The following is a 27,457-nucleotide window of genomic DNA, read 5'->3' as shown; positions in this document are numbered from 1 at the left end:
AACACTTGCGTAGATAAATCGATCGATCAATATTATTAGTCATTAGTAAATATATACATCAATTCATACATAAGATGTACGGTAATATAGTAAGTAGTATATGAAATTTAACCGCGATATACTCTATTATGTAGTATAATGGAAAGAAGGAAAGTGAATTAAACTCGTGATATTACGCGCCAACTAAAAGTTAAGTTAAGACAAAATAATATAGATTTCTCGAAATTTTATCGACATAATTATTACCACTGACTGAATGCTAGAGGATAATATTAGAGATTAGAGGGGAATGAAATAGAAATAGAGAGTGCTACATATATGTAGTTAGTTATACATACGGCCTCTCTTCCATGAGCCGGTCGCCGTTATTATAGTTAGTAATTATATGTGAGTAACTACATATTTATATCCCCAAAATGAATTTAAATAACCATATCATATGAAATTATTTATCAATATTATATTATATTTCATGAATGAAAAATAAATCAAATATTAATGCTCCGATATCTCTAACCCCGTCCCCCGTCTCCCCGCAATAGGGTAAAGCGTATAAATATCGCACAGACGTCGATAGCCAGTTATTCCACTCGTGTCGACGCGCGCCGCAAGTCGTGTGTCGTTGTCCGTGTATTCCGTTCGAGAAGTCTCATATCTACTACAGGTCGCAATGACCGGTCGCGGTAAGGGAGGTAAAGGTCTGGGGAAAGGAGGAGCCAAGCGCCACAGGAAGGTGCTCCGTGATAACATCCAGGGTATCACCAAGCCCGCCATCCGTCGTCTCGCCCGCAGAGGTGGCGTCAAGCGTATCTCCGGTCTGATCTACGAGGAGACCCGCGGTGTTCTGAAGGTGTTCCTCGAGAACGTGATCCGTGACGCGGTCACCTACACCGAGCACGCCAAGAGGAAGACCGTCACCGCCATGGACGTCGTCTACGCTCTGAAGCGTCAGGGCCGCACCCTCTACGGTTTCGGTGGTTAAGCGCTCCGCTTGCACTTGGTCCGCCGCGCGCGACATCGTGTAATATGTACTGACGCATGTATTACCGTATCGCGCGCGCGCGCGCGCCCCGGCGCCCGCGTCCTCAGACGCAAATACAAAAAGGCCCTTTTCAGGGCCGCAAATAATTCTAACTATATGCACCGCAAATACAAAGTTTCAGCAACGACACATACGGACAAACAATCGATCGATCGATCTATCTATCTAATAATATGTATAATAACTTACTTACCCCGCACCGCAAGTCCAATTTTCTAACTTGTAACAGCAGCCAGCCACCTCGTTCGCCGCCTGCTTTGACGGTGGTTTGACGCCAGCCAGCCCAGCTCTCTAAAACAAACAAAACAACAATTATATGTAGTTACTTAATTTAAAAATATGTATAGTTATTTTTACAAGCAAAGGGCAAAGTTATTGTTTAACCTCATGTGTGTGTGCGCTAATAATATTGATACTAGAGCAAGCTAATAAATATATTTTTAAATCTTTAGATTCCGATCTAGTACTTACGTCACAATTATTAATGTGCACCAAGCATATTTTAATTATTATTAGTAAGTAGACCTTGCCTGCCCACTATACCTATGTATGTAATGTACTCGTATATAAAATAGGCATAACTAAGTATATAGAGATTCGATTGAACGTCTCCAGCTAGAGCTTTACACGCGTGTCTATTTACCACCCACCTCCCAGTAGGTACAGCATGCATAAATTCAGATATTTCTCCCTCTCTTCAAGAATCATCCATCCAACCATCATCATCATCATCTTCTTCTTCTTCCTTTTATTTTTCCCGACTTCCCGACTAGCATCGCCCTAACCCAAATCTAAATAATTAATTAAGTAATAAAGTATTCACCTATTACTCGCGTTTTCCAAATCCAAACATGTATTTCTCACACACGCACACTCGCTAACTTTTTAGTTAGTTTTACTAATAACACCATATATATATTTTAAAAACAAACAATCGCATTATCACCTGACACCTGTGAGGCTGTGACCTACTACTAGGTACTGATAACGACGACGACCAGGATGAACTGCCCAATTAGGTAAAGGATTCGCAAATAGTGCACAAAACAGACAGGGACACCCAACATCCCCTCACCCACTCACCTCAATTTTACCACATCAAAAATATTAATATAACTTATATAAAAATGGTTAACTACATATAGTAACTCAGAAGCCTAAGACTTCTCGTGTCCCTATGATGAATATAATTAAGTACATATATCAACCTAATATATCAACCTAAACAGATTCTTATGTCCAACGATAAACACACTAATTGCAATAATTTAATTTTAAGTATATCGTTTGTTTTAATATTAGGCGTAATATTCAGATAAATTTTTACTTTACTACTAAAACCAAAACTAAATAAAATACGACCTACCTACACGAGATTCTACCTACCTACCATGCCCGCACGTTCAGAGTGTGAGTTCGCGCTGCTGTATGATCCTCGTAGAAGAGAGTTTTTAAAAACCATCAGAATTATAATAATATTCATGAATATGGTGATATCGTAATGTATAATAGAACATAATTATATAAACGTAACATAAAATACATATCCCGTTTTACATCGGTACCAGCAGAGAGCAAACCGCTGAACGTAGGCAATCCAAGGCGCGGTACGGCTGTTTTACGACAGTGAAGACAACAAGTCAAAATAACATTATAACTATAATTTTCTACTTTTGTTATTGTGTCACATCTATCTATGGTATCTTCGCTTTTAACTGGAAGACACATAATATTGTTAAATGTAATTCTAATTAAGAAAAATCACTTTTTAAACAGACCCGAGGTGTCCGCAACCTATAATACCAAAAGTAAAGTTCCCTCATTCGTTTAACGGCGTTCCAAAACTTAAAACTTCTATTAAAATAGATATATCAATTCATAAAGAATATACATGTGCAATTTTATTATAATCATTATAATATAATTCACTATAAATTTAGTTTAATCATAAACGAGTAAGTGAAAAGTTGGAAGTGTTATTACGAGAAAACGTCCCGCGACATAAGGGTCTGCGTTACGGTTAAGCCGGAGTGGATATATAAAAAGTGGCGCCCCCATGCGACTCGTGTTTAGTACTCGCCAGCGCAGCGCTCCGCTTACACGCGTCCGCTGTTCTCTTTGCGCAGTTCGTGCGATTTACTAATTTGTTAAACTACATATATTACTTGGTTATTTAAATATGGCCGATACCGCAGTTGCTGCCGACGCTCCCGCCCCGGCGACGCCCGCGAAGAAGCCTAAGGCGTCCGCCTCCGCAGGCGCTAAGAAGCCTAAGGCGAAGCCCACCCACCCTAAGACGTCCGAGATGGTTAACAGCGCCATCAAGGAGCTGAAGGAGAGAAGCGGTTCGTCCCTGCAGGCTATCAAGAAATACATCGCCGCCCAGTACAAGGTCGACGCCGAGAAGCTGGCCCCTTTCATTAGAAAATATCTGAAGAGCGCAGTCGAATCCGGCGCACTCATACAGACCAAAGGCAAGGGCGCGTCCGGCTCGTTCAAACTGGAATCGAAGACTTCATCCGCCGGCAAGAAACCCGCCGCGGCCAAGAAATCTAGCGCTAAATCATCAGCCGCCGCTAAGAAGCCCGCCGCAGCTAAACCGGCTAAGGCGAAGAAGGCCGCCGCGTCCCCGGCCAAGCCTAAGGCCGCCACGAAGGACAAGAAGGCCGCCGCCGCCAAAAAGAAGCCCGCAGCGAAGAAACCTTCCACCCCCGCCAAGGGCAAGAGCGCCGCCGCGCCTAAGGCCAAGAAGACCGCGAAGCCGCCGACCAAGAAGCCTAAAGCTCCCAAGCCAAAGAAGGCTGCTGCCGCTCCCAAAGCGAAGCCCGCCGCTAAGAAGGCTGCCTCGAAGAAGTAAGAAGACTGCGCCATATTGTCGTCGTCGTCCTTACATCGGTCGCGGTAGTTGTCGTGATGGTAGAGGAGATGTCGATTGTCGTTGCTATAAATATTATACGACGACGTGTCTCGCCTCTTCTCGACTCACGTCATACGCCTGTGCGCGTTATACGCACATCAAAAAGCCCTTTTCAGGGCTAACAAATGTATTCAAAGGTTCATATCACCTCTGTTTCATTGCAATGAGCACATACACGAGTCGATCGATCGATTTATCAATGAGAGAATCGAAAGTGTTTTTATATATATAACATACCAAAAGGTGTTCGGATCGGAGTAAAAAGTCGAATATCAAGGCACAAAAGTCATCAATACGATGATGATGATTATCACACTGATAGAGATTATATTAGGTTTTCATTAATCATGAATTTACACCAACTTTTTATTGGAACGTAAATAAATAAATAAACATGATATGACGCAAGTCTTACATTTCAAACAATATTTAGTAAGTTATCTACATACTTAGTATACGTACGTATGGCCTATAGATATAGGCCAAATTATATAAATTAATGTGGAGTTATATGAACTTACTTATAGAATATTTTGTTATTAATTTATTTATTCATTCGCACTCTTGCATGCGGGGCGTCGATTGGTCGATCGGTCTCGTGTTATGTCGGCTCGTTATATCCCCACTATCAGCGCGCTCCGTGAGACTATATAGCTTAACGCGCGGCTTGCTAAAAAAATATTCTTGTCCGACACTCACGAGCAATACGTGCTCTCGTCCGTTGTGTGTAAACTGAAAACTTAAATCTCTCATCAAACATGTCTGGACGCGGTAAAGGTGGCAAGGTTAAGGGAAAGGCAAAGTCACGTTCTAACCGTGCCGGACTCCAGTTCCCCGTCGGCCGTATCCACAGGCTTTTACGCAAGGGCAACTACGCCGAGCGCGTCGGTGCCGGTGCCCCGGTGTACTTAGCCGCCGTCATGGAGTACCTGGCCGCTGAGGTTCTCGAGTTGGCAGGCAACGCCGCTCGCGACAACAAGAAGACCAGGATCATCCCTAGGCATCTCCAGCTGGCGATCCGCAACGACGAGGAGTTGAACAAGCTCCTCTCCGGTGTGACCATCGCCCAGGGTGGTGTGCTGCCTAACATTCAGGCCGTACTCCTGCCCAAGAAGACCGAGAAGAAGGCTTAAGTGTCCTCACTTCTCATCAGGCTACATCTCTAGCGGTAACACACGGCGACTGGTGAATGTGTGCATTTGTCTCGTGCGTACATTTATCGCACGCACGGGGCCTCTGTTACATTCCCGCCCGAGTGACCGTTACAAAAGGCCCTTTTCAGGGCCACAATATAATTCTGTGTAAAAGTTATAAGTTTCATGGCATAACGCATACGTATATGATGTCATTAGATCGATGAATAATAATAATAAAAAAAAAAAAAAAATAATTATGATACTACACATTTATGAATGAATTATAATTACGGTAAGAGTAGGTACTGAACTATAATGTGATTATCGTTCCTATAGTGAAAAACACATACATCACATAATTAAATATATTATAAATTAGACACTCGGATACACTCACTCACTTATTTGTTTATGGATGGCTCGGACGGATCAAAGACTTACTTACTTACTTACTTACTTACTTACTTAATTACTCAGCTACAACAGTGTGTCTCTGTAACAAAAGAATGATAAATAAATAAATAATTATAATATACCAAATTTTTGGCCGCCTACAGTTATAAAAATTGATGACAGATGGTTATGGTTCAAATATATTTTGGTTAACTCATTATTATTATTACATAGCATAGCACATCAGGCGGGTAATGTTTATTTATTATTGATAATATAATAATGAATATTTAAATACATAATATCAACACGCCCTCGCACTCCCCACCATGCCTACAGACGATGTTAATGATGCACGAACGCTATTGGTCGAGATACCGCGGGCTCGACGCTCGATCTTTAATCCCCTATTTCCCGTACGCTACGCTAGCAAAGATCGGGCGACCGTAAAAAAATATCATATTTCCAGTTCGACTCTCGTACTGTAAGCATCTAACTATATCGCAATGCCACCCAAGACTAGCGGTAAGGCCGCCAAGAAATCCGGCAAGGCCCAGAAGAACATCTCCAAGTCGGACTCTAAGAAAAAGAAGAAGCATAAGCGCAAGGAAAGCTACGCCATCTACATCTACAAGGTGCTCAAGCAGGTCCACCCCGACACCGGTATCTCCAGCAAGGCCATGTCGATCATGAACTCGTTCGTGAACGACATCTTCGAGCGCATCGCCGCCGAGGCCTCCCGCCTCGCTCACTACAACAAGAGGTCCACTATCACCAGCAGGGAGGTGCAGACCTCCGTGAGGCTCTTGCTGCCCGGTGAGCTCGCCAAGCACGCCGTCAGTGAAGGCACCAAGGCCGTCACCAAGTACACCAGCTCCAAGTAAGCGTACGTCGTTCCTCGTATGCGGTCTGTCTTCTCAATACACTTTTAGTGTAATGGGTTTAGGTAGTTCGTATTGCGACGACACGACACGCTTCGAGAGTGTGGTTTGTGCAACAACCAAAAAGGCCCTTTTCAGGGCCACAAATACGTTCTGAATATGATATAAGAAGTTTCTAACCGCGCATACTGTGTCAATCTGTCGATAAATATCAATAAAAAATATTATTTATTTACACATTACCAACACTTAATAATATAGGTTAAATAGGGTTAGGGACGTGTACATATGGCCCTTTATAAACTTTTGACATAGCACGAAATGTGCTATTTTACGCACTAGTGCCGGAAAATAGGACCATATGTACTGTAAAATAAGTAAGTTAGGTTCGCTAGAGTTAGGTTTCTCTAGGAGTTAGGTCAGGTTATGTTAGGTTCGCTAGAGTTAGGTTAGGTTAAGTTAGGTTCGCTAGAGTTAGGTTTCTTTAGGAGTTAGGTCAGGTTAAGTTAGGTTAGGTTACCAGATGCCAGGAATTTCCAAAACAAATCAAACTTGAACAATATATCGAGTATACTTACATAAATATCGCCTAACTTAACCTAACCTCGTAAGTTAGGTTTGCTGACCTGACTCGGTCAAATATTGTTATTTACAATCCTAACCTAACCTAGCTCCGCGGAACCTAACTAACTGTCCTAACTCATACATAATACCTAAAAAAAAAAAAAAAAAAAAGCAAATTTATTAATAATATTTCAATAATATTAATGTTATTGTAATTAGAAATCGTACCATTGGTGAGAAAGGAAAAGAGGGGCGAGGGGGACCGTGTATGTGAATTTTATAACCCTCTCGCTCACACGGACACTAACTCCGTCCCTTTCCGACGAGCACATAAAAAGCGCCTCTCGGCGTTGCGAAGTTTATTACCTCTCGTGACTCGTTGACGTAACGTAGTACCGTGTGTCGTAGTAATTTTTATTTTTCGCAATGGCCCGTACCAAGCAGACCGCTCGTAAATCCACCGGTGGTAAAGCGCCCCGTAAACAGCTCGCCACCAAGGCGGCCCGCAAGAGCGCGCCGGCCACCGGGGGCGTCAAGAAGCCCCATCGTTACAGGCCCGGCACCGTCGCCCTCCGTGAGATCCGTCGCTACCAGAAGAGCACTGAGCTTCTGATCCGCAAGCTGCCCTTCCAGCGTCTGGTGCGTGAGATCGCTCAGGATTTCAAGACCGACCTGCGCTTCCAGAGCTCTGCCGTTATGGCTCTCCAGGAGGCCAGCGAGGCTTACCTCGTCGGTCTCTTTGAGGACACCAACCTGTGCGCCATCCACGCCAAGCGTGTGACCATCATGCCCAAGGACATCCAGCTGGCTCGCAGGATCCGCGGTGAACGTGCTTAAAACCACCCGCCACGCTAAAATCGGCACGGAGCTAAATCACCGAACGCAGTCTGCGCCAACGCATTCGGTTACATTATATCTATTATTTTGTACCACGCGTTTTGCGTCTGGACATGCGAACGTGAAGCTTCTGTCATATATCAAAAGGCCCTTTTCAGGGCCACACATGATTCGAAAATTATATAATATGTTTCTTTGAACAAACACTTGCGTAGATAAATCGATCGATCAATATTATTAGTCATTAGTAAATATATACATCAATTCATACATAAGATGTACGGTAATATAGTAAGTAGTATATGAAATTTAACCGCGATATACTCTATTATGTAGTATAATGGAAAGAAGGAAAGTGAATTAAACTCGTGATATTACGCGCCAACTAAAAGTTAAGTTAAGACAAAATAATATAGATTTCTCGAAATTTTATCGACATAATTATTACCACTGACTGAATGCTAGAGGATAATATTAGAGATTAGAGGGGAATGAAATAGAAATAGAGAGTGCTACATATATGTAGTTAGTTATACATACGGCCTCTCTTCCATGAGCCGGTCGCCGTTATTATAGTTAGTAATTATATGTGAGTAACTACATATTTATATCCCCAAAATGAATTTAAATAACCATATCATATGAAATTATTTATCAATATTATATTATATTTCATGAATGAAAAATAAATCAAATATTAATGCTCCGATATCTCTAACCCCGTCCCCCGTCTCCCCGCAATAGGGTAAAGCGTATAAATATCGCACAGACGTCGATAGCCAGTTATTCCACTCGTGTCGACGCGCGCCGCAAGTCGTGTGTCGTTGTCCGTGTATTCCGTTCGAGAAGTCTCATATCTACTACAGGTCGCAATGACCGGTCGCGGTAAGGGAGGTAAAGGTCTGGGGAAAGGAGGAGCCAAGCGCCACAGGAAGGTGCTCCGTGATAACATCCAGGGTATCACCAAGCCCGCCATCCGTCGTCTCGCCCGCAGAGGTGGCGTCAAGCGTATCTCCGGTCTGATCTACGAGGAGACCCGCGGTGTTCTGAAGGTGTTCCTCGAGAACGTGATCCGTGACGCGGTCACCTACACCGAGCACGCCAAGAGGAAGACCGTCACCGCCATGGACGTCGTCTACGCTCTGAAGCGTCAGGGCCGCACCCTCTACGGTTTCGGTGGTTAAGCGCTCCGCTTGCACTTGGTCCGCCGCGCGCGACATCGTGTAATATGTACTGACGCATGTATTACCGTATCGCGCGCGCGCGCGCGCCCCGGCGCCCGCGTCCTCAGACGCAAATACAAAAAGGCCCTTTTCAGGGCCGCAAATAATTCTAACTATATGCACCGCAAATACAAAGTTTCAGCAACGACACATACGGACAAACAATCGATCGATCGATCTATCTATCTAATAATATGTATAATAACTTACTTACCCCGCACCGCAAGTCCAATTTTCTAACTTGTAACAGCAGCCAGCCACCTCGTTCGCCGCCTGCTTTGACGGTGGTTTGACGCCAGCCAGCCCAGCTCTCTAAAACAAACAAAACAACAATTATATGTAGTTACTTAATTTAAAAATATGTATAGTTATTTTTACAAGCAAAGGGCAAAGTTATTGTTTAACCTCATGTGTGTGTGCGCTAATAATATTGATACTAGAGCAAGCTAATAAATATATTTTTAAATCTTTAGATTCCGATCTAGTACTTACGTCACAATTATTAATGTGCACCAAGCATATTTTAATTATTATTAGTAAGTAGACCTTGCCTGCCCACTATACCTATGTATGTAATGTACTCGTATATAAAATAGGCATAACTAAGTATATAGAGATTCGATTGAACGTCTCCAGCTAGAGCTTTACACGCGTGTCTATTTACCACCCACCTCCCAGTAGGTACAGCATGCATAAATTCAGATATTTCTCCCTCTCTTCAAGAATCATCCATCCAACCATCATCATCATCATCTTCTTCTTCTTCCTTTTATTTTTCCCGACTTCCCGACTAGCATCGCCCTAACCCAAATCTAAATAATTAATTAAGTAATAAAGTATTCACCTATTACTCGCGTTTTCCAAATCCAAACATGTATTTCTCACACACGCACACTCGCTAACTTTTTAGTTAGTTTTACTAATAACACCATATATATATTTTAAAAACAAACAATCGCATTATCACCTGACACCTGTGAGGCTGTGACCTACTACTAGGTACTGATAACGACGACGACCAGGATGAACTGCCCAATTAGGTAAAGGATTCGCAAATAGTGCACAAAACAGACAGGGACACCCAACATCCCCTCACCCACTCACCTCAATTTTACCACATCAAAAATATTAATATAACTTATATAAAAATGGTTAACTACATATAGTAACTCAGAAGCCTAAGACTTCTCGTGTCCCTATGATGAATATAATTAAGTACATATATCAACCTAATATATCAACCTAAACAGATTCTTATGTCCAACGATAAACACACTAATTGCAATAATTTAATTTTAAGTATATCGTTTGTTTTAATATTAGGCGTAATATTCAGATAAATTTTTACTTTACTACTAAAACCAAAACTAAATAAAATACGACCTACCTACACGAGATTCTACCTACCTACCATGCCCGCACGTTCAGAGTGTGAGTTCGCGCTGCTGTATGATCCTCGTAGAAGAGAGTTTTTAAAAACCATCAGAATTATAATAATATTCATGAATATGGTGATATCGTAATGTATAATAGAACATAATTATATAAACGTAACATAAAATACATATCCCGTTTTACATCGGTACCAGCAGAGAGCAAACCGCTGAACGTAGGCAATCCAAGGCGCGGTACGGCTGTTTTACGACAGTGAAGACAACAAGTCAAAATAACATTATAACTATAATTTTCTACTTTTGTTATTGTGTCACATCTATCTATGGTATCTTCGCTTTTAACTGGAAGACACATAATATTGTTAAATGTAATTCTAATTAAGAAAAATCACTTTTTAAACAGACCCGAGGTGTCCGCAACCTATAATACCAAAAGTAAAGTTCCCTCATTCGTTTAACGGCGTTCCAAAACTTAAAACTTCTATTAAAATAGATATATCAATTCATAAAGAATATACATGTGCAATTTTATTATAATCATTATAATATAATTCACTATAAATTTAGTTTAATCATAAACGAGTAAGTGAAAAGTTGGAAGTGTTATTACGAGAAAACGTCCCGCGACATAAGGGTCTGCGTTACGGTTAAGCCGGAGTGGATATATAAAAAGTGGCGCCCCCATGCGACTCGTGTTTAGTACTCGCCAGCGCAGCGCTCCGCTTACACGCGTCCGCTGTTCTCTTTGCGCAGTTCGTGCGATTTACTAATTTGTTAAACTACATATATTACTTGGTTATTTAAATATGGCCGATACCGCAGTTGCTGCCGACGCTCCCGCCCCGGCGACGCCCGCGAAGAAGCCTAAGGCGTCCGCCTCCGCAGGCGCTAAGAAGCCTAAGGCGAAGCCCACCCACCCTAAGACGTCCGAGATGGTTAACAGCGCCATCAAGGAGCTGAAGGAGAGAAGCGGTTCGTCCCTGCAGGCTATCAAGAAATACATCGCCGCCCAGTACAAGGTCGACGCCGAGAAGCTGGCCCCTTTCATTAGAAAATATCTGAAGAGCGCAGTCGAATCCGGCGCACTCATACAGACCAAAGGCAAGGGCGCGTCCGGCTCGTTCAAACTGGAATCGAAGACTTCATCCGCCGGCAAGAAACCCGCCGCGGCCAAGAAATCTAGCGCTAAATCATCAGCCGCCGCTAAGAAGCCCGCCGCAGCTAAACCGGCTAAGGCGAAGAAGGCCGCCGCGTCCCCGGCCAAGCCTAAGGCCGCCACGAAGGACAAGAAGGCCGCCGCCGCCAAAAAGAAGCCCGCAGCGAAGAAACCTTCCACCCCCGCCAAGGGCAAGAGCGCCGCCGCGCCTAAGGCCAAGAAGACCGCGAAGCCGCCGACCAAGAAGCCTAAAGCTCCCAAGCCAAAGAAGGCTGCTGCCGCTCCCAAAGCGAAGCCCGCCGCTAAGAAGGCTGCCTCGAAGAAGTAAGAAGACTGCGCCATATTGTCGTCGTCGTCCTTACATCGGTCGCGGTAGTTGTCGTGATGGTAGAGGAGATGTCGATTGTCGTTGCTATAAATATTATACGACGACGTGTCTCGCCTCTTCTCGACTCACGTCATACGCCTGTGCGCGTTATACGCACATCAAAAAGCCCTTTTCAGGGCTAACAAATGTATTCAAAGGTTCATATCACCTCTGTTTCATTGCAATGAGCACATACACGAGTCGATCGATCGATTTATCAATGAGAGAATCGAAAGTGTTTTTATATATATAACATACCAAAAGGTGTTCGGATCGGAGTAAAAAGTCGAATATCAAGGCACAAAAGTCATCAATACGATGATGATGATTATCACACTGATAGAGATTATATTAGGTTTTCATTAATCATGAATTTACACCAACTTTTTATTGGAACGTAAATAAATAAATAAACATGATATGACGCAAGTCTTACATTTCAAACAATATTTAGTAAGTTATCTACATACTTAGTATACGTACGTATGGCCTATAGATATAGGCCAAATTATATAAATTAATGTGGAGTTATATGAACTTACTTATAGAATATTTTGTTATTAATTTATTTATTCATTCGCACTCTTGCATGCGGGGCGTCGATTGGTCGATCGGTCTCGTGTTATGTCGGCTCGTTATATCCCCACTATCAGCGCGCTCCGTGAGACTATATAGCTTAACGCGCGGCTTGCTAAAAAAATATTCTTGTCCGACACTCACGAGCAATACGTGCTCTCGTCCGTTGTGTGTAAACTGAAAACTTAAATCTCTCATCAAACATGTCTGGACGCGGTAAAGGTGGCAAGGTTAAGGGAAAGGCAAAGTCACGTTCTAACCGTGCCGGACTCCAGTTCCCCGTCGGCCGTATCCACAGGCTTTTACGCAAGGGCAACTACGCCGAGCGCGTCGGTGCCGGTGCCCCGGTGTACTTAGCCGCCGTCATGGAGTACCTGGCCGCTGAGGTTCTCGAGTTGGCAGGCAACGCCGCTCGCGACAACAAGAAGACCAGGATCATCCCTAGGCATCTCCAGCTGGCGATCCGCAACGACGAGGAGTTGAACAAGCTCCTCTCCGGTGTGACCATCGCCCAGGGTGGTGTGCTGCCTAACATTCAGGCCGTACTCCTGCCCAAGAAGACCGAGAAGAAGGCTTAAGTGTCCTCACTTCTCATCAGGCTACATCTCTAGCGGTAACACACGGCGACTGGTGAATGTGTGCATTTGTCTCGTGCGTACATTTATCGCACGCACGGGGCCTCTGTTACATTCCCGCCCGAGTGACCGTTACAAAAGGCCCTTTTCAGGGCCACAATATAATTCTGTGTAAAAGTTATAAGTTTCATGGCATAACGCATACGTATATGATGTCATTAGATCGATGAATAATAATAATAAAAAAAAAAAAAAAATAATTATGATACTACACATTTATGAATGAATTATAATTACGGTAAGAGTAGGTACTGAACTATAATGTGATTATCGTTCCTATAGTGAAAAACACATACATCACATAATTAAATATATTATAAATTAGACACTCGGATACACTCACTCACTTATTTGTTTATGGATGGCTCGGACGGATCAAAGACTTACTTACTTACTTACTTACTTACTTACTTAATTACTCAGCTACAACAGTGTGTCTCTGTAACAAAAGAATGATAAATAAATAAATAATTATAATATACCAAATTTTTGGCCGCCTACAGTTATAAAAATTGATGACAGATGGTTATGGTTCAAATATATTTTGGTTAACTCATTATTATTATTACATAGCATAGCACATCAGGCGGGTAATGTTTATTTATTATTGATAATATAATAATGAATATTTAAATACATAATATCAACACGCCCTCGCACTCCCCACCATGCCTACAGACGATGTTAATGATGCACGAACGCTATTGGTCGAGATACCGCGGGCTCGACGCTCGATCTTTAATCCCCTATTTCCCGTACGCTACGCTAGCAAAGATCGGGCGACCGTAAAAAAATATCATATTTCCAGTTCGACTCTCGTACTGTAAGCATCTAACTATATCGCAATGCCACCCAAGACTAGCGGTAAGGCCGCCAAGAAATCCGGCAAGGCCCAGAAGAACATCTCCAAGTCGGACTCTAAGAAAAAGAAGAAGCATAAGCGCAAGGAAAGCTACGCCATCTACATCTACAAGGTGCTCAAGCAGGTCCACCCCGACACCGGTATCTCCAGCAAGGCCATGTCGATCATGAACTCGTTCGTGAACGACATCTTCGAGCGCATCGCCGCCGAGGCCTCCCGCCTCGCTCACTACAACAAGAGGTCCACTATCACCAGCAGGGAGGTGCAGACCTCCGTGAGGCTCTTGCTGCCCGGTGAGCTCGCCAAGCACGCCGTCAGTGAAGGCACCAAGGCCGTCACCAAGTACACCAGCTCCAAGTAAGCGTACGTCGTTCCTCGTATGCGGTCTGTCTTCTCAATACACTTTTAGTGTAATGGGTTTAGGTAGTTCGTATTGCGACGACACGACACGCTTCGAGAGTGTGGTTTGTGCAACAACCAAAAAGGCCCTTTTCAGGGCCACAAATACGTTCTGAATATGATATAAGAAGTTTCTAACCGCGCATACTGTGTCAATCTGTCGATAAATATCAATAAAAAATATTATTTATTTACACATTACCAACACTTAATAATATAGGTTAAATAGGGTTAGGGACGTGTACATATGGCCCTTTATAAACTTTTGACATAGCACGAAATGTGCTATTTTACGCACTAGTGCCGGAAAATAGGACCATATGTACTGTAAAATAAGTAAGTTAGGTTCGCTAGAGTTAGGTTTCTCTAGGAGTTAGGTCAGGTTATGTTAGGTTCGCTAGAGTTAGGTTAGGTTAAGTTAGGTTCGCTAGAGTTAGGTTTCTTTAGGAGTTAGGTCAGGTTAAGTTAGGTTAGGTTACCAGATGCCAGGAATTTCCAAAACAAATCAAACTTGAACAATATATCGAGTATACTTACATAAATATCGCCTAACTTAACCTAACCTCGTAAGTTAGGTTTGCTGACCTGACTCGGTCAAATATTGTTATTTACAATCCTAACCTAACCTAGCTCCGCGGAACCTAACTAACTGTCCTAACTCATACATAATACCTAAAAAAAAAAAAAAAAAAAAGCAAATTTATTAATAATATTTCAATAATATTAATGTTATTGTAATTAGAAATCGTACCATTGGTGAGAAAGGAAAAGAGGGGCGAGGGGGACCGTGTATGTGAATTTTATAACCCTCTCGCTCACACGGACACTAACTCCGTCCCTTTCCGACGAGCACATAAAAAGCGCCTCTCGGCGTTGCGAAGTTTATTACCTCTCGTGACTCGTTGACGTAACGTAGTACCGTGTGTCGTAGTAATTTTTATTTTTCGCAATGGCCCGTACCAAGCAGACCGCTCGTAAATCCACCGGTGGTAAAGCGCCCCGTAAACAGCTCGCCACCAAGGCGGCCCGCAAGAGCGCGCCGGCCACCGGGGGCGTCAAGAAGCCCCATCGTTACAGGCCCGGCACCGTCGCCCTCCGTGAGATCCGTCGCTACCAGAAGAGCACTGAGCTTCTGATCCGCAAGCTGCCCTTCCAGCGTCTGGTGCGTGAGATCGCTCAGGATTTCAAGACCGACCTGCGCTTCCAGAGCTCTGCCGTTATGGCTCTCCAGGAGGCCAGCGAGGCTTACCTCGTCGGTCTCTTTGAGGACACCAACCTGTGCGCCATCCACGCCAAGCGTGTGACCATCATGCCCAAGGACATCCAGCTGGCTCGCAGGATCCGCGGTGAACGTGCTTAAAACCACCCGCCACGCTAAAATCGGCACGGAGCTAAATCACCGAACGCAGTCTGCGCCAACGCATTCGGTTACATTATATCTATTATTTTGTACCACGCGTTTTGCGTCTGGACATGCGAACGTGAAGCTTCTGTCATATATCAAAAGGCCCTTTTCAGGGCCACACATGATTCGAAAATTATATAATATGTTTCTTTGAACAAACACTTGCGTAGATAAATCGATCGATCAATATTATTAGTCATTAGTAAATATATACATCAATTCATACATAAGATGTACGGTAATATAGTAAGTAGTATATGAAATTTAACCGCGATATACTCTATTATGTAGTATAATGGAAAGAAGGAAAGTGAATTAAACTCGTGATATTACGCGCCAACTAAAAGTTAAGTTAAGACAAAATAATATAGATTTCTCGAAATTTTATCGACATAATTATTACCACTGACTGAATGCTAGAGGATAATATTAGAGATTAGAGGGGAATGAAATAGAAATAGAGAGTGCTACATATATGTAGTTAGTTATACATACGGCCTCTCTTCCATGAGCCGGTCGCCGTTATTATAGTTAGTAATTATATGTGAGTAACTACATATTTATATCCCCAAAATGAATTTAAATAACCATATCATATGAAATTATTTATCAATATTATATTATATTTCATGAATGAAAAATAAATCAAATATTAATGCTCCGATATCTCTAACCCCGTCCCCCGTCTCCCCGCAATAGGGTAAAGCGTATAAATATCGCACAGACGTCGATAGCCAGTTATTCCACTCGTGTCGACGCGCGCCGCAAGTCGTGTGTCGTTGTCCGTGTATTCCGTTCGAGAAGTCTCATATCTACTACAGGTCGCAATGACCGGTCGCGGTAAGGGAGGTAAAGGTCTGGGGAAAGGAGGAGCCAAGCGCCACAGGAAGGTGCTCCGTGATAACATCCAGGGTATCACCAAGCCCGCCATCCGTCGTCTCGCCCGCAGAGGTGGCGTCAAGCGTATCTCCGGTCTGATCTACGAGGAGACCCGCGGTGTTCTGAAGGTGTTCCTCGAGAACGTGATCCGTGACGCGGTCACCTACACCGAGCACGCCAAGAGGAAGACCGTCACCGCCATGGACGTCGTCTACGCTCTGAAGCGTCAGGGCCGCACCCTCTACGGTTTCGGTGGTTAAGCGCTCCGCTTGCACTTGGTCCGCCGCGCGCGACATCGTGTAATATGTACTGACGCATGTATTACCGTATCGCGCGCGCGCGCGCGCCCCGGCGCCCGCGTCCTCAGACGCAAATACAAAAAGGCCCTTTTCAGGGCCGCAAATAATTCTAACTATATGCACCGCAAATACAAAGTTTCAGCAACGACACATACGGACAAACAATCGATCGATCGATCTATCTATCTAATAATATGTATAATAACTTACTTACCCCGCACCGCAAGTCCAATTTTCTAACTTGTAACAGCAGCCAGCCACCTCGTTCGCCGCCTGCTTTGACGGTGGTTTGACGCCAGCCAGCCCAGCTCTCTAAAACAAACAAAACAACAATTATATGTAGTTACTTAATTTAAAAATATGTATAGTTATTTTTACAAGCAAAGGGCAAAGTTATTGTTTAACCTCATGTGTGTGTGCGCTAATAATATTGATACTAGAGCAAGCTAATAAATATATTTTTAAATCTTTAGATTCCGATCTAGTACTTACGTCACAATTATTAATGTGCACCAAGCATATTTTAATTATTATTAGTAAGTAGACCTTGCCTGCCCACTATACCTATGTATGTAATGTACTCGTATATAAAATAGGCATAACTAAGTATATAGAGATTCGATTGAACGTCTCCAGCTAGAGCTTTACACGCGTGTCTATTTACCACCCACCTCCCAGTAGGTACAGCATGCATAAATTCAGATATTTCTCCCTCTCTTCAAGAATCATCCATCCAACCATCATCATCATCATCTTCTTCTTCTTCCTTTTATTTTTCCCGACTTCCCGACTAGCATCGCCCTAACCCAAATCTAAATAATTAATTAAGTAATAAAGTATTCACCTATTACTCGCGTTTTCCAAATCCAAACATGTATTTCTCACACACGCACACTCGCTAACTTTTTAGTTAGTTTTACTAATAACACCATATATATATTTTAAAAACAAACAATCGCATTATCACCTGACACCTGTGAGGCTGTGACCTACTACTAGGTACTGATAACGACGACGACCAGGATGAACTGCCCAATTAGGTAAAGGATTCGCAAATAGTGCACAAAACAGACAGGGACACCCAACATCCCCTCACCCACTCACCTCAATTTTACCACATCAAAAATATTAATATAACTTATATAAAAATGGTTAACTACATATAGTAACTCAGAAGCCTAAGACTTCTCGTGTCCCTATGATGAATATAATTAAGTACATATATCAACCTAATATATCAACCTAAACAGATTCTTATGTCCAACGATAAACACACTAATTGCAATAATTTAATTTTAAGTATATCGTTTGTTTTAATATTAGGCGTAATATTCAGATAAATTTTTACTTTACTACTAAAACCAAAACTAAATAAAATACGACCTACCTACACGAGATTCTACCTACCTACCATGCCCGCACGTTCAGAGTGTGAGTTCGCGCTGCTGTATGATCCTCGTAGAAGAGAGTTTTTAAAAACCATCAGAATTATAATAATATTCATGAATATGGTGATATCGTAATGTATAATAGAACATAATTATATAAACGTAACATAAAATACATATCCCGTTTTACATCGGTACCAGCAGAGAGCAAACCGCTGAACGTAGGCAATCCAAGGCGCGGTACGGCTGTTTTACGACAGTGAAGACAACAAGTCAAAATAACATTATAACTATAATTTTCTACTTTTGTTATTGTGTCACATCTATCTATGGTATCTTCGCTTTTAACTGGAAGACACATAATATTGTTAAATGTAATTCTAATTAAGAAAAATCACTTTTTAAACAGACCCGAGGTGTCCGCAACCTATAATACCAAAAGTAAAGTTCCCTCATTCGTTTAACGGCGTTCCAAAACTTAAAACTTCTATTAAAATAGATATATCAATTCATAAAGAATATACATGTGCAATTTTATTATAATCATTATAATATAATTCACTATAAATTTAGTTTAATCATAAACGAGTAAGTGAAAAGTTGGAAGTGTTATTACGAGAAAACGTCCCGCGACATAAGGGTCTGCGTTACGGTTAAGCCGGAGTGGATATATAAAAAGTGGCGCCCCCATGCGACTCGTGTTTAGTACTCGCCAGCGCAGCGCTCCGCTTACACGCGTCCGCTGTTCTCTTTGCGCAGTTCGTGCGATTTACTAATTTGTTAAACTACATATATTACTTGGTTATTTAAATATGGCCGATACCGCAGTTGCTGCCGACGCTCCCGCCCCGGCGACGCCCGCGAAGAAGCCTAAGGCGTCCGCCTCCGCAGGCGCTAAGAAGCCTAAGGCGAAGCCCACCCACCCTAAGACGTCCGAGATGGTTAACAGCGCCATCAAGGAGCTGAAGGAGAGAAGCGGTTCGTCCCTGCAGGCTATCAAGAAATACATCGCCGCCCAGTACAAGGTCGACGCCGAGAAGCTGGCCCCTTTCATTAGAAAATATCTGAAGAGCGCAGTCGAATCCGGCGCACTCATACAGACCAAAGGCAAGGGCGCGTCCGGCTCGTTCAAACTGGAATCGAAGACTTCATCCGCCGGCAAGAAACCCGCCGCGGCCAAGAAATCTAGCGCTAAATCATCAGCCGCCGCTAAGAAGCCCGCCGCAGCTAAACCGGCTAAGGCGAAGAAGGCCGCCGCGTCCCCGGCCAAGCCTAAGGCCGCCACGAAGGACAAGAAGGCCGCCGCCGCCAAAAAGAAGCCCGCAGCGAAGAAACCTTCCACCCCCGCCAAGGGCAAGAGCGCCGCCGCGCCTAAGGCCAAGAAGACCGCGAAGCCGCCGACCAAGAAGCCTAAAGCTCCCAAGCCAAAGAAGGCTGCTGCCGCTCCCAAAGCGAAGCCCGCCGCTAAGAAGGCTGCCTCGAAGAAGTAAGAAGACTGCGCCATATTGTCGTCGTCGTCCTTACATCGGTCGCGGTAGTTGTCGTGATGGTAGAGGAGATGTCGATTGTCGTTGCTATAAATATTATACGACGACGTGTCTCGCCTCTTCTCGACTCACGTCATACGCCTGTGCGCGTTATACGCACATCAAAAAGCCCTTTTCAGGGCTAACAAATGTATTCAAAGGTTCATATCACCTCTGTTTCATTGCAATGAGCACATACACGAGTCGATCGATCGATTTATCAATGAGAGAATCGAAAGTGTTTTTATATATATAACATACCAAAAGGTGTTCGGATCGGAGTAAAAAGTCGAATATCAAGGCACAAAAGTCATCAATACGATGATGATGATTATCACACTGATAGAGATTATATTAGGTTTTCATTAATCATGAATTTACACCAACTTTTTATTGGAACGTAAATAAATAAATAAACATGATATGACGCAAGTCTTACATTTCAAACAATATTTAGTAAGTTATCTACATACTTAGTATACGTACGTATGGCCTATAGATATAGGCCAAATTATATAAATTAATGTGGAGTTATATGAACTTACTTATAGAATATTTTGTTATTAATTTATTTATTCATTCGCACTCTTGCATGCGGGGCGTCGATTGGTCGATCGGTCTCGTGTTATGTCGGCTCGTTATATCCCCACTATCAGCGCGCTCCGTGAGACTATATAGCTTAACGCGCGGCTTGCTAAAAAAATATTCTTGTCCGACACTCACGAGCAATACGTGCTCTCGTCCGTTGTGTGTAAACTGAAAACTTAAATCTCTCATCAAACATGTCTGGACGCGGTAAAGGTGGCAAGGTTAAGGGAAAGGCAAAGTCACGTTCTAACCGTGCCGGACTCCAGTTCCCCGTCGGCCGTATCCACAGGCTTTTACGCAAGGGCAACTACGCCGAGCGCGTCGGTGCCGGTGCCCCGGTGTACTTAGCCGCCGTCATGGAGTACCTGGCCGCTGAGGTTCTCGAGTTGGCAGGCAACGCCGCTCGCGACAACAAGAAGACCAGGATCATCCCTAGGCATCTCCAGCTGGCGATCCGCAACGACGAGGAGTTGAACAAGCTCCTCTCCGGTGTGACCATCGCCCAGGGTGGTGTGCTGCCTAACATTCAGGCCGTACTCCTGCCCAAGAAGACCGAGAAGAAGGCTTAAGTGTCCTCACTTCTCATCAGGCTACATCTCTAGCGGTAACACACGGCGACTGGTGAATGTGTGCATTTGTCTCGTGCGTACATTTATCGCACGCACGGGGCCTCTGTTACATTCCCGCCCGAGTGACCGTTACAAAAGGCCCTTTTCAGGGCCACAATATAATTCTGTGTAAAAGTTATAAGTTTCATGGCATAACGCATACGTATATGATGTCATTAGATCGATGAATAATAATAATAAAAAAAAAAAAAAAATAATTATGATACTACACATTTATGAATGAATTATAATTACGGTAAGAGTAGGTACTGAACTATAATGTGATTATCGTTCCTATAGTGAAAAACACATACATCACATAATTAAATATATTATAAATTAGACACTCGGATACACTCACTCACTTATTTGTTTATGGATGGCTCGGACGGATCAAAGACTTACTTACTTACTTACTTACTTACTTACTTAATTACTCAGCTACAACAGTGTGTCTCTGTAACAAAAGAATGATAAATAAATAAATAATTATAATATACCAAATTTTTGGCCGCCTACAGTTATAAAAATTGATGACAGATGGTTATGGTTCAAATATATTTTGGTTAACTCATTATTATTATTACATAGCATAGCACATCAGGCGGGTAATGTTTATTTATTATTGATAATATAATAATGAATATTTAAATACATAATATCAACACGCCCTCGCACTCCCCACCATGCCTACAGACGATGTTAATGATGCACGAACGCTATTGGTCGAGATACCGCGGGCTCGACGCTCGATCTTTAATCCCCTATTTCCCGTACGCTACGCTAGCAAAGATCGGGCGACCGTAAAAAAATATCATATTTCCAGTTCGACTCTCGTACTGTAAGCATCTAACTATATCGCAATGCCACCCAAGACTAGCGGTAAGGCCGCCAAGAAATCCGGCAAGGCCCAGAAGAACATCTCCAAGTCGGACTCTAAGAAAAAGAAGAAGCATAAGCGCAAGGAAAGCTACGCCATCTACATCTACAAGGTGCTCAAGCAGGTCCACCCCGACACCGGTATCTCCAGCAAGGCCATGTCGATCATGAACTCGTTCGTGAACGACATCTTCGAGCGCATCGCCGCCGAGGCCTCCCGCCTCGCTCACTACAACAAGAGGTCCACTATCACCAGCAGGGAGGTGCAGACCTCCGTGAGGCTCTTGCTGCCCGGTGAGCTCGCCAAGCACGCCGTCAGTGAAGGCACCAAGGCCGTCACCAAGTACACCAGCTCCAAGTAAGCGTACGTCGTTCCTCGTATGCGGTCTGTCTTCTCAATACACTTTTAGTGTAATGGGTTTAGGTAGTTCGTATTGCGACGACACGACACGCTTCGAGAGTGTGGTTTGTGCAACAACCAAAAAGGCCCTTTTCAGGGCCACAAATACGTTCTGAATATGATATAAGAAGTTTCTAACCGCGCATACTGTGTCAATCTGTCGATAAATATCAATAAAAAATATTATTTATTTACACATTACCAACACTTAATAATATAGGTTAAATAGGGTTAGGGACGTGTACATATGGCCCTTTATAAACTTTTGACATAGCACGAAATGTGCTATTTTACGCACTAGTGCCGGAAAATAGGACCATATGTACTGTAAAATAAGTAAGTTAGGTTCGCTAGAGTTAGGTTTCTCTAGGAGTTAGGTCAGGTTATGTTAGGTTCGCTAGAGTTAGGTTAGGTTAAGTTAGGTTCGCTAGAGTTAGGTTTCTTTAGGAGTTAGGTCAGGTTAAGTTAGGTTAGGTTACCAGATGCCAGGAATTTCCAAAACAAATCAAACTTGAACAATATATCGAGTATACTTACATAAATATCGCCTAACTTAACCTAACCTCGTAAGTTAGGTTTGCTGACCTGACTCGGTCAAATATTGTTATTTACAATCCTAACCTAACCTAGCTCCGCGGAACCTAACTAACTGTCCTAACTCATACATAATACCTAAAAAAAAAAAAAAAAAAAAGCAAATTTATTAATAATATTTCAATAATATTAATGTTATTGTAATTAGAAATCGTACCATTGGTGAGAAAGGAAAAGAGGGGCGAGGGGGACCGTGTATGTGAATTTTATAACCCTCTCGCTCACACGGACACTAACTCCGTCCCTTTCCGACGAGCACATAAAAAGCGCCTCTCGGCGTTGCGAAGTTTATTACCTCTCGTGACTCGTTGACGTAACGTAGTACCGTGTGTCGTAGTAATTTTTATTTTTCGCAATGGCCCGTACCAAGCAGACCGCTCGTAAATCCACCGGTGGTAAAGCGCCCCGTAAACAGCTCGCCACCAAGGCGGCCCGCAAGAGCGCGCCGGCCACCGGGGGCGTCAAGAAGCCCCATCGTTACAGGCCCGGCACCGTCGCCCTCCGTGAGATCCGTCGCTACCAGAAGAGCACTGAGCTTCTGATCCGCAAGCTGCCCTTCCAGCGTCTGGTGCGTGAGATCGCTCAGGATTTCAAGACCGACCTGCGCTTCCAGAGCTCTGCCGTTATGGCTCTCCAGGAGGCCAGCGAGGCTTACCTCGTCGGTCTCTTTGAGGACACCAACCTGTGCGCCATCCACGCCAAGCGTGTGACCATCATGCCCAAGGACATCCAGCTGGCTCGCAGGATCCGCGGTGAACGTGCTTAAAACCACCCGCCACGCTAAAATCGGCACGGAGCTAAATCACCGAACGCAGTCTGCGCCAACGCATTCGGTTACATTATATCTATTATTTTGTACCACGCGTTTTGCGTCTGGACATGCGAACGTGAAGCTTCTGTCATATATCAAAAGGCCCTTTTCAGGGCCACACATGATTCGAAAATTATATAATATGTTTCTTTGAACAAACACTTGCGTAGATAAATCGATCGATCAATATTATTAGTCATTAGTAAATATATACATCAATTCATACATAAGATGTACGGTAATATAGTAAGTAGTATATGAAATTTAACCGCGATATACTCTATTATGTAGTATAATGGAAAGAAGGAAAGTGAATTAAACTCGTGATATTACGCGCCAACTAAAAGTTAAGTTAAGACAAAATAATATAGATTTCTCGAAATTTTATCGACATAATTATTACCACTGACTGAATGCTAGAGGATAATATTAGAGATTAGAGGGGAATGAAATAGAAATAGAGAGTGCTACATATATGTAGTTAGTTATACATACGGCCTCTCTTCCATGAGCCGGTCGCCGTTATTATAGTTAGTAATTATATGTGAGTAACTACATATTTATATCCCCAAAATGAATTTAAATAACCATATCATATGAAATTATTTATCAATATTATATTATATTTCATGAATGAAAAATAAATCAAATATTAATGCTCCGATATCTCTAACCCCGTCCCCCGTCTCCCCGCAATAGGGTAAAGCGTATAAATATCGCACAGACGTCGATAGCCAGTTATTCCACTCGTGTCGACGCGCGCCGCAAGTCGTGTGTCGTTGTCCGTGTATTCCGTTCGAGAAGTCTCATATCTACTACAGGTCGCAATGACCGGTCGCGGTAAGGGAGGTAAAGGTCTGGGGAAAGGAGGAGCCAAGCGCCACAGGAAGGTGCTCCGTGATAACATCCAGGGTATCACCAAGCCCGCCATCCGTCGTCTCGCCCGCAGAGGTGGCGTCAAGCGTATCTCCGGTCTGATCTACGAGGAGACCCGCGGTGTTCTGAAGGTGTTCCTCGAGAACGTGATCCGTGACGCGGTCACCTACACCGAGCACGCCAAGAGGAAGACCGTCACCGCCATGGACGTCGTCTACGCTCTGAAGCGTCAGGGCCGCACCCTCTACGGTTTCGGTGGTTAAGCGCTCCGCTTGCACTTGGTCCGCCGCGCGCGACATCGTGTAATATGTACTGACGCATGTATTACCGTATCGCGCGCGCGCGCGCGCCCCGGCGCCCGCGTCCTCAGACGCAAATACAAAAAGGCCCTTTTCAGGGCCGCAAATAATTCTAACTATATGCACCGCAAATACAAAGTTTCAGCAACGACACATACGGACAAACAATCGATCGATCGATCTATCTATCTAATAATATGTATAATAACTTACTTACCCCGCACCGCAAGTCCAATTTTCTAACTTGTAACAGCAGCCAGCCACCTCGTTCGCCGCCTGCTTTGACGGTGGTTTGACGCCAGCCAGCCCAGCTCTCTAAAACAAACAAAACAACAATTATATGTAGTTACTTAATTTAAAAATATGTATAGTTATTTTTACAAGCAAAGGGCAAAGTTATTGTTTAACCTCATGTGTGTGTGCGCTAATAATATTGATACTAGAGCAAGCTAATAAATATATTTTTAAATCTTTAGATTCCGATCTAGTACTTACGTCACAATTATTAATGTGCACCAAGCATATTTTAATTATTATTAGTAAGTAGACCTTGCCTGCCCACTATACCTATGTATGTAATGTACTCGTATATAAAATAGGCATAACTAAGTATATAGAGATTCGATTGAACGTCTCCAGCTAGAGCTTTACACGCGTGTCTATTTACCACCCACCTCCCAGTAGGTACAGCATGCATAAATTCAGATATTTCTCCCTCTCTTCAAGAATCATCCATCCAACCATCATCATCATCATCTTCTTCTTCTTCCTTTTATTTTTCCCGACTTCCCGACTAGCATCGCCCTAACCCAAATCTAAATAATTAATTAAGTAATAAAGTATTCACCTATTACTCGCGTTTTCCAAATCCAAACATGTATTTCTCACACACGCACACTCGCTAACTTTTTAGTTAGTTTTACTAATAACACCATATATATATTTTAAAAACAAACAATCGCATTATCACCTGACACCTGTGAGGCTGTGACCTACTACTAGGTACTGATAACGACGACGACCAGGATGAACTGCCCAATTAGGTAAAGGATTCGCAAATAGTGCACAAAACAGACAGGGACACCCAACATCCCCTCACCCACTCACCTCAATTTTACCACATCAAAAATATTAATATAACTTATATAAAAATGGTTAACTACATATAGTAACTCAGAAGCCTAAGACTTCTCGTGTCCCTATGATGAATATAATTAAGTACATATATCAACCTAATATATCAACCTAAACAGATTCTTATGTCCAACGATAAACACACTAATTGCAATAATTTAATTTTAAGTATATCGTTTGTTTTAATATTAGGCGTAATATTCAGATAAATTTTTACTTTACTACTAAAACCAAAACTAAATAAAATACGACCTACCTACACGAGATTCTACCTACCTACCATGCCCGCACGTTCAGAGTGTGAGTTCGCGCTGCTGTATGATCCTCGTAGAAGAGAGTTTTTAAAAACCATCAGAATTATAATAATATTCATGAATATGGTGATATCGTAATGTATAATAGAACATAATTATATAAACGTAACATAAAATACATATCCCGTTTTACATCGGTACCAGCAGAGAGCAAACCGCTGAACGTAGGCAATCCAAGGCGCGGTACGGCTGTTTTACGACAGTGAAGACAACAAGTCAAAATAACATTATAACTATAATTTTCTACTTTTGTTATTGTGTCACATCTATCTATGGTATCTTCGCTTTTAACTGGAAGACACATAATATTGTTAAATGTAATTCTAATTAAGAAAAATCACTTTTTAAACAGACCCGAGGTGTCCGCAACCTATAATACCAAAAGTAAAGTTCCCTCATTCGTTTAACGGCGTTCCAAAACTTAAAACTTCTATTAAAATAGATATATCAATTCATAAAGAATATACATGTGCAATTTTATTATAATCATTATAATATAATTCACTATAAATTTAGTTTAATCATAAACGAGTAAGTGAAAAGTTGGAAGTGTTATTACGAGAAAACGTCCCGCGACATAAGGGTCTGCGTTACGGTTAAGCCGGAGTGGATATATAAAAAGTGGCGCCCCCATGCGATGGATAGCATTCGGAGTCACAGCGTTCGGACGTCTAAAACTGCATTCGCAATTCGTCATTTATTTGTAGCAAATAAATAGGCGAATAACGCGGCCCGGCACCCGCCGGAGGGGACAGCGTAGTCACCAGAGCCATCGTCGTTGGTGTGCCCTCACCGCATCTCCCGATCCCGGTCCCGCTAAAACGGACGCCCCGGGGGAGGGAATGTGGGGACTGGCTTAGCCGGCGGCGACGAGCGTCGCGCGATCCCGAAAAGCCGCCCTCTTATGGAGGGAGAGAAGAAGAAACGTGCGGGTAGATCGCGATCTCGATCTCGCGGTCTACCCACAACATCAAGATCGACATCGCGGAGGAGGGGAGCATCACCGCTCCCACCGGTGGACATGGAGGGTAGTTGGGGATCAGGGTTTTTCCAACTACCCCCCGGATTTGACCCC

The 27,457-nt window shown here is 43.0% G+C and overlaps 10 protein-coding genes and 2 pseudogenes across 10 annotated transcripts in view; all 12 read left to right on the top strand.

Moving 5' to 3' along the window:
• Window positions 1-670: 670 nt before the first annotated feature.
• On the top strand, window positions 671-8,954 carry LOC134676081 (uncharacterized; annotated as a pseudogene).
• LOC134676082 (histone H1C-like) lies at window positions 3,222-3,899 on the top strand. Its single transcript, XM_063534364.1, has one exon. The coding sequence runs from the start codon at window positions 3,222-3,224 to the stop codon at window positions 3,897-3,899; it is 678 nt and encodes a 225-aa protein (XP_063390434.1).
• Window positions 4,715-5,092, top strand: LOC134676085 (histone H2A). Its single transcript, XM_063534368.1, has one exon. The coding sequence runs from the start codon at window positions 4,718-4,720 to the stop codon at window positions 5,090-5,092; it is 375 nt and encodes a 124-aa protein (XP_063390438.1). The 5' UTR covers window positions 4,715-4,717.
• Window positions 5,995-6,372, top strand: LOC134676083 (histone H2B). Its single transcript, XM_063534365.1, has one exon. It carries the CDS (start codon window positions 5,995-5,997, stop codon window positions 6,370-6,372), a length of 378 nt encoding a protein of 125 aa, XP_063390435.1.
• A 2,239-nt stretch (window positions 8,955-11,193) lies between the features above and the next one.
• LOC134676511 (histone H1C-like) lies at window positions 11,194-11,871 on the top strand. The gene has a single exon (XM_063534898.1). It carries the CDS (start codon window positions 11,194-11,196, stop codon window positions 11,869-11,871), a length of 678 nt encoding a protein of 225 aa, XP_063390968.1.
• Window positions 11,872-12,686: 815 nt separating this feature from the next.
• On the top strand, window positions 12,687-13,064 carry LOC134676495 (histone H2A). The gene has a single exon (XM_063534879.1). It carries the CDS (start codon window positions 12,690-12,692, stop codon window positions 13,062-13,064), a length of 375 nt encoding a protein of 124 aa, XP_063390949.1. The 5' UTR covers window positions 12,687-12,689.
• A 902-nt stretch (window positions 13,065-13,966) lies between these two features.
• On the top strand, window positions 13,967-14,344 carry LOC134676215 (histone H2B). The gene has a single exon (XM_063534537.1). The coding sequence runs from the start codon at window positions 13,967-13,969 to the stop codon at window positions 14,342-14,344; it is 378 nt and encodes a 125-aa protein (XP_063390607.1).
• A 981-nt stretch (window positions 14,345-15,325) lies between these two features.
• Window positions 15,326-15,742, top strand: LOC134676089 (histone H3). Its single transcript, XM_063534371.1, has one exon. It carries the CDS (start codon window positions 15,332-15,334, stop codon window positions 15,740-15,742), a length of 411 nt encoding a protein of 136 aa, XP_063390441.1. The 5' UTR covers window positions 15,326-15,331.
• Window positions 15,743-16,614: 872 nt separating this feature from the next.
• LOC134676087 (uncharacterized) lies at window positions 16,615-24,898 on the top strand (annotated as a pseudogene).
• Window positions 19,166-21,036, top strand: LOC134676558 (histone H1C-like). Its single transcript, XM_063534948.1, has 2 exons — window positions 19,166-19,839; window positions 20,658-21,036. The coding sequence occupies exons 1-2, from the start codon at window positions 19,166-19,168 to the stop codon at window positions 21,034-21,036; spliced, it is 1,053 nt and encodes a 350-aa protein (XP_063391018.1).
• Window positions 21,939-22,316, top strand: LOC134676088 (histone H2B). The gene has a single exon (XM_063534370.1). It carries the CDS (start codon window positions 21,939-21,941, stop codon window positions 22,314-22,316), a length of 378 nt encoding a protein of 125 aa, XP_063390440.1.
• Window positions 24,899-26,349: 1,451 nt separating the features above from the next.
• The window catches only part of LOC134676625 (basic salivary proline-rich protein 2-like), a 2,687-nt gene continuing 1,579 nt past the window's right edge, over window positions 26,350-27,457 (top strand). Inside the window, exon 1 of the mRNA XM_063535021.1 lies at window positions 26,350-26,384. Coding sequence (XP_063391091.1) covers window positions 26,350-26,384 — 35 coding nt within the window. The remainder of the gene's footprint in view (window positions 26,385-27,457) is intronic.

Source organism: Cydia fagiglandana, chromosome 24, assembly GCF_963556715.1.
Source record: "Cydia fagiglandana chromosome 24, ilCydFagi1.1, whole genome shotgun sequence".
Taxonomy (NCBI): domain Eukaryota; kingdom Metazoa; phylum Arthropoda; class Insecta; order Lepidoptera; family Tortricidae; genus Cydia; species Cydia fagiglandana.
The sequence above is the reverse complement of the archived record's forward strand: the minus strand, read 5'-3'. Positions and strand labels throughout refer to the sequence as shown.

Excerpts from the sequence above, each read along its gene's own strand:
- LOC134676082 (XM_063534364.1), top strand. The coding sequence starts at position 3,222 with ATGGCCGATACCGCAGTTGCTGCCGACGCTCCCGCCCCGGCGACGCCC.
- LOC134676085 (XM_063534368.1), top strand. The coding sequence starts at position 4,718 with ATGTCTGGACGCGGTAAAGGTGGCAAGGTTAAGGGAAAGGCAAAGTCA.
- LOC134676083 (XM_063534365.1), top strand. The coding sequence starts at position 5,995 with ATGCCACCCAAGACTAGCGGTAAGGCCGCCAAGAAATCCGGCAAGGCC.
- LOC134676511 (XM_063534898.1), top strand. The coding sequence starts at position 11,194 with ATGGCCGATACCGCAGTTGCTGCCGACGCTCCCGCCCCGGCGACGCCC.
- LOC134676495 (XM_063534879.1), top strand. The coding sequence starts at position 12,690 with ATGTCTGGACGCGGTAAAGGTGGCAAGGTTAAGGGAAAGGCAAAGTCA.
- LOC134676215 (XM_063534537.1), top strand. The coding sequence starts at position 13,967 with ATGCCACCCAAGACTAGCGGTAAGGCCGCCAAGAAATCCGGCAAGGCC.
- LOC134676089 (XM_063534371.1), top strand. The coding sequence starts at position 15,332 with ATGGCCCGTACCAAGCAGACCGCTCGTAAATCCACCGGTGGTAAAGCG.
- LOC134676558 (XM_063534948.1), top strand. The coding sequence starts at position 19,166 with ATGGCCGATACCGCAGTTGCTGCCGACGCTCCCGCCCCGGCGACGCCC. Across the intron at positions 19,840-20,657 it reads AAGAAGGCTGCCTCGAAGAA|AAACATGTCTGGACGCGGTA; the intron begins GTAAGAAGACTG and ends AAATCTCTCATC.
- LOC134676088 (XM_063534370.1), top strand. The coding sequence starts at position 21,939 with ATGCCACCCAAGACTAGCGGTAAGGCCGCCAAGAAATCCGGCAAGGCC.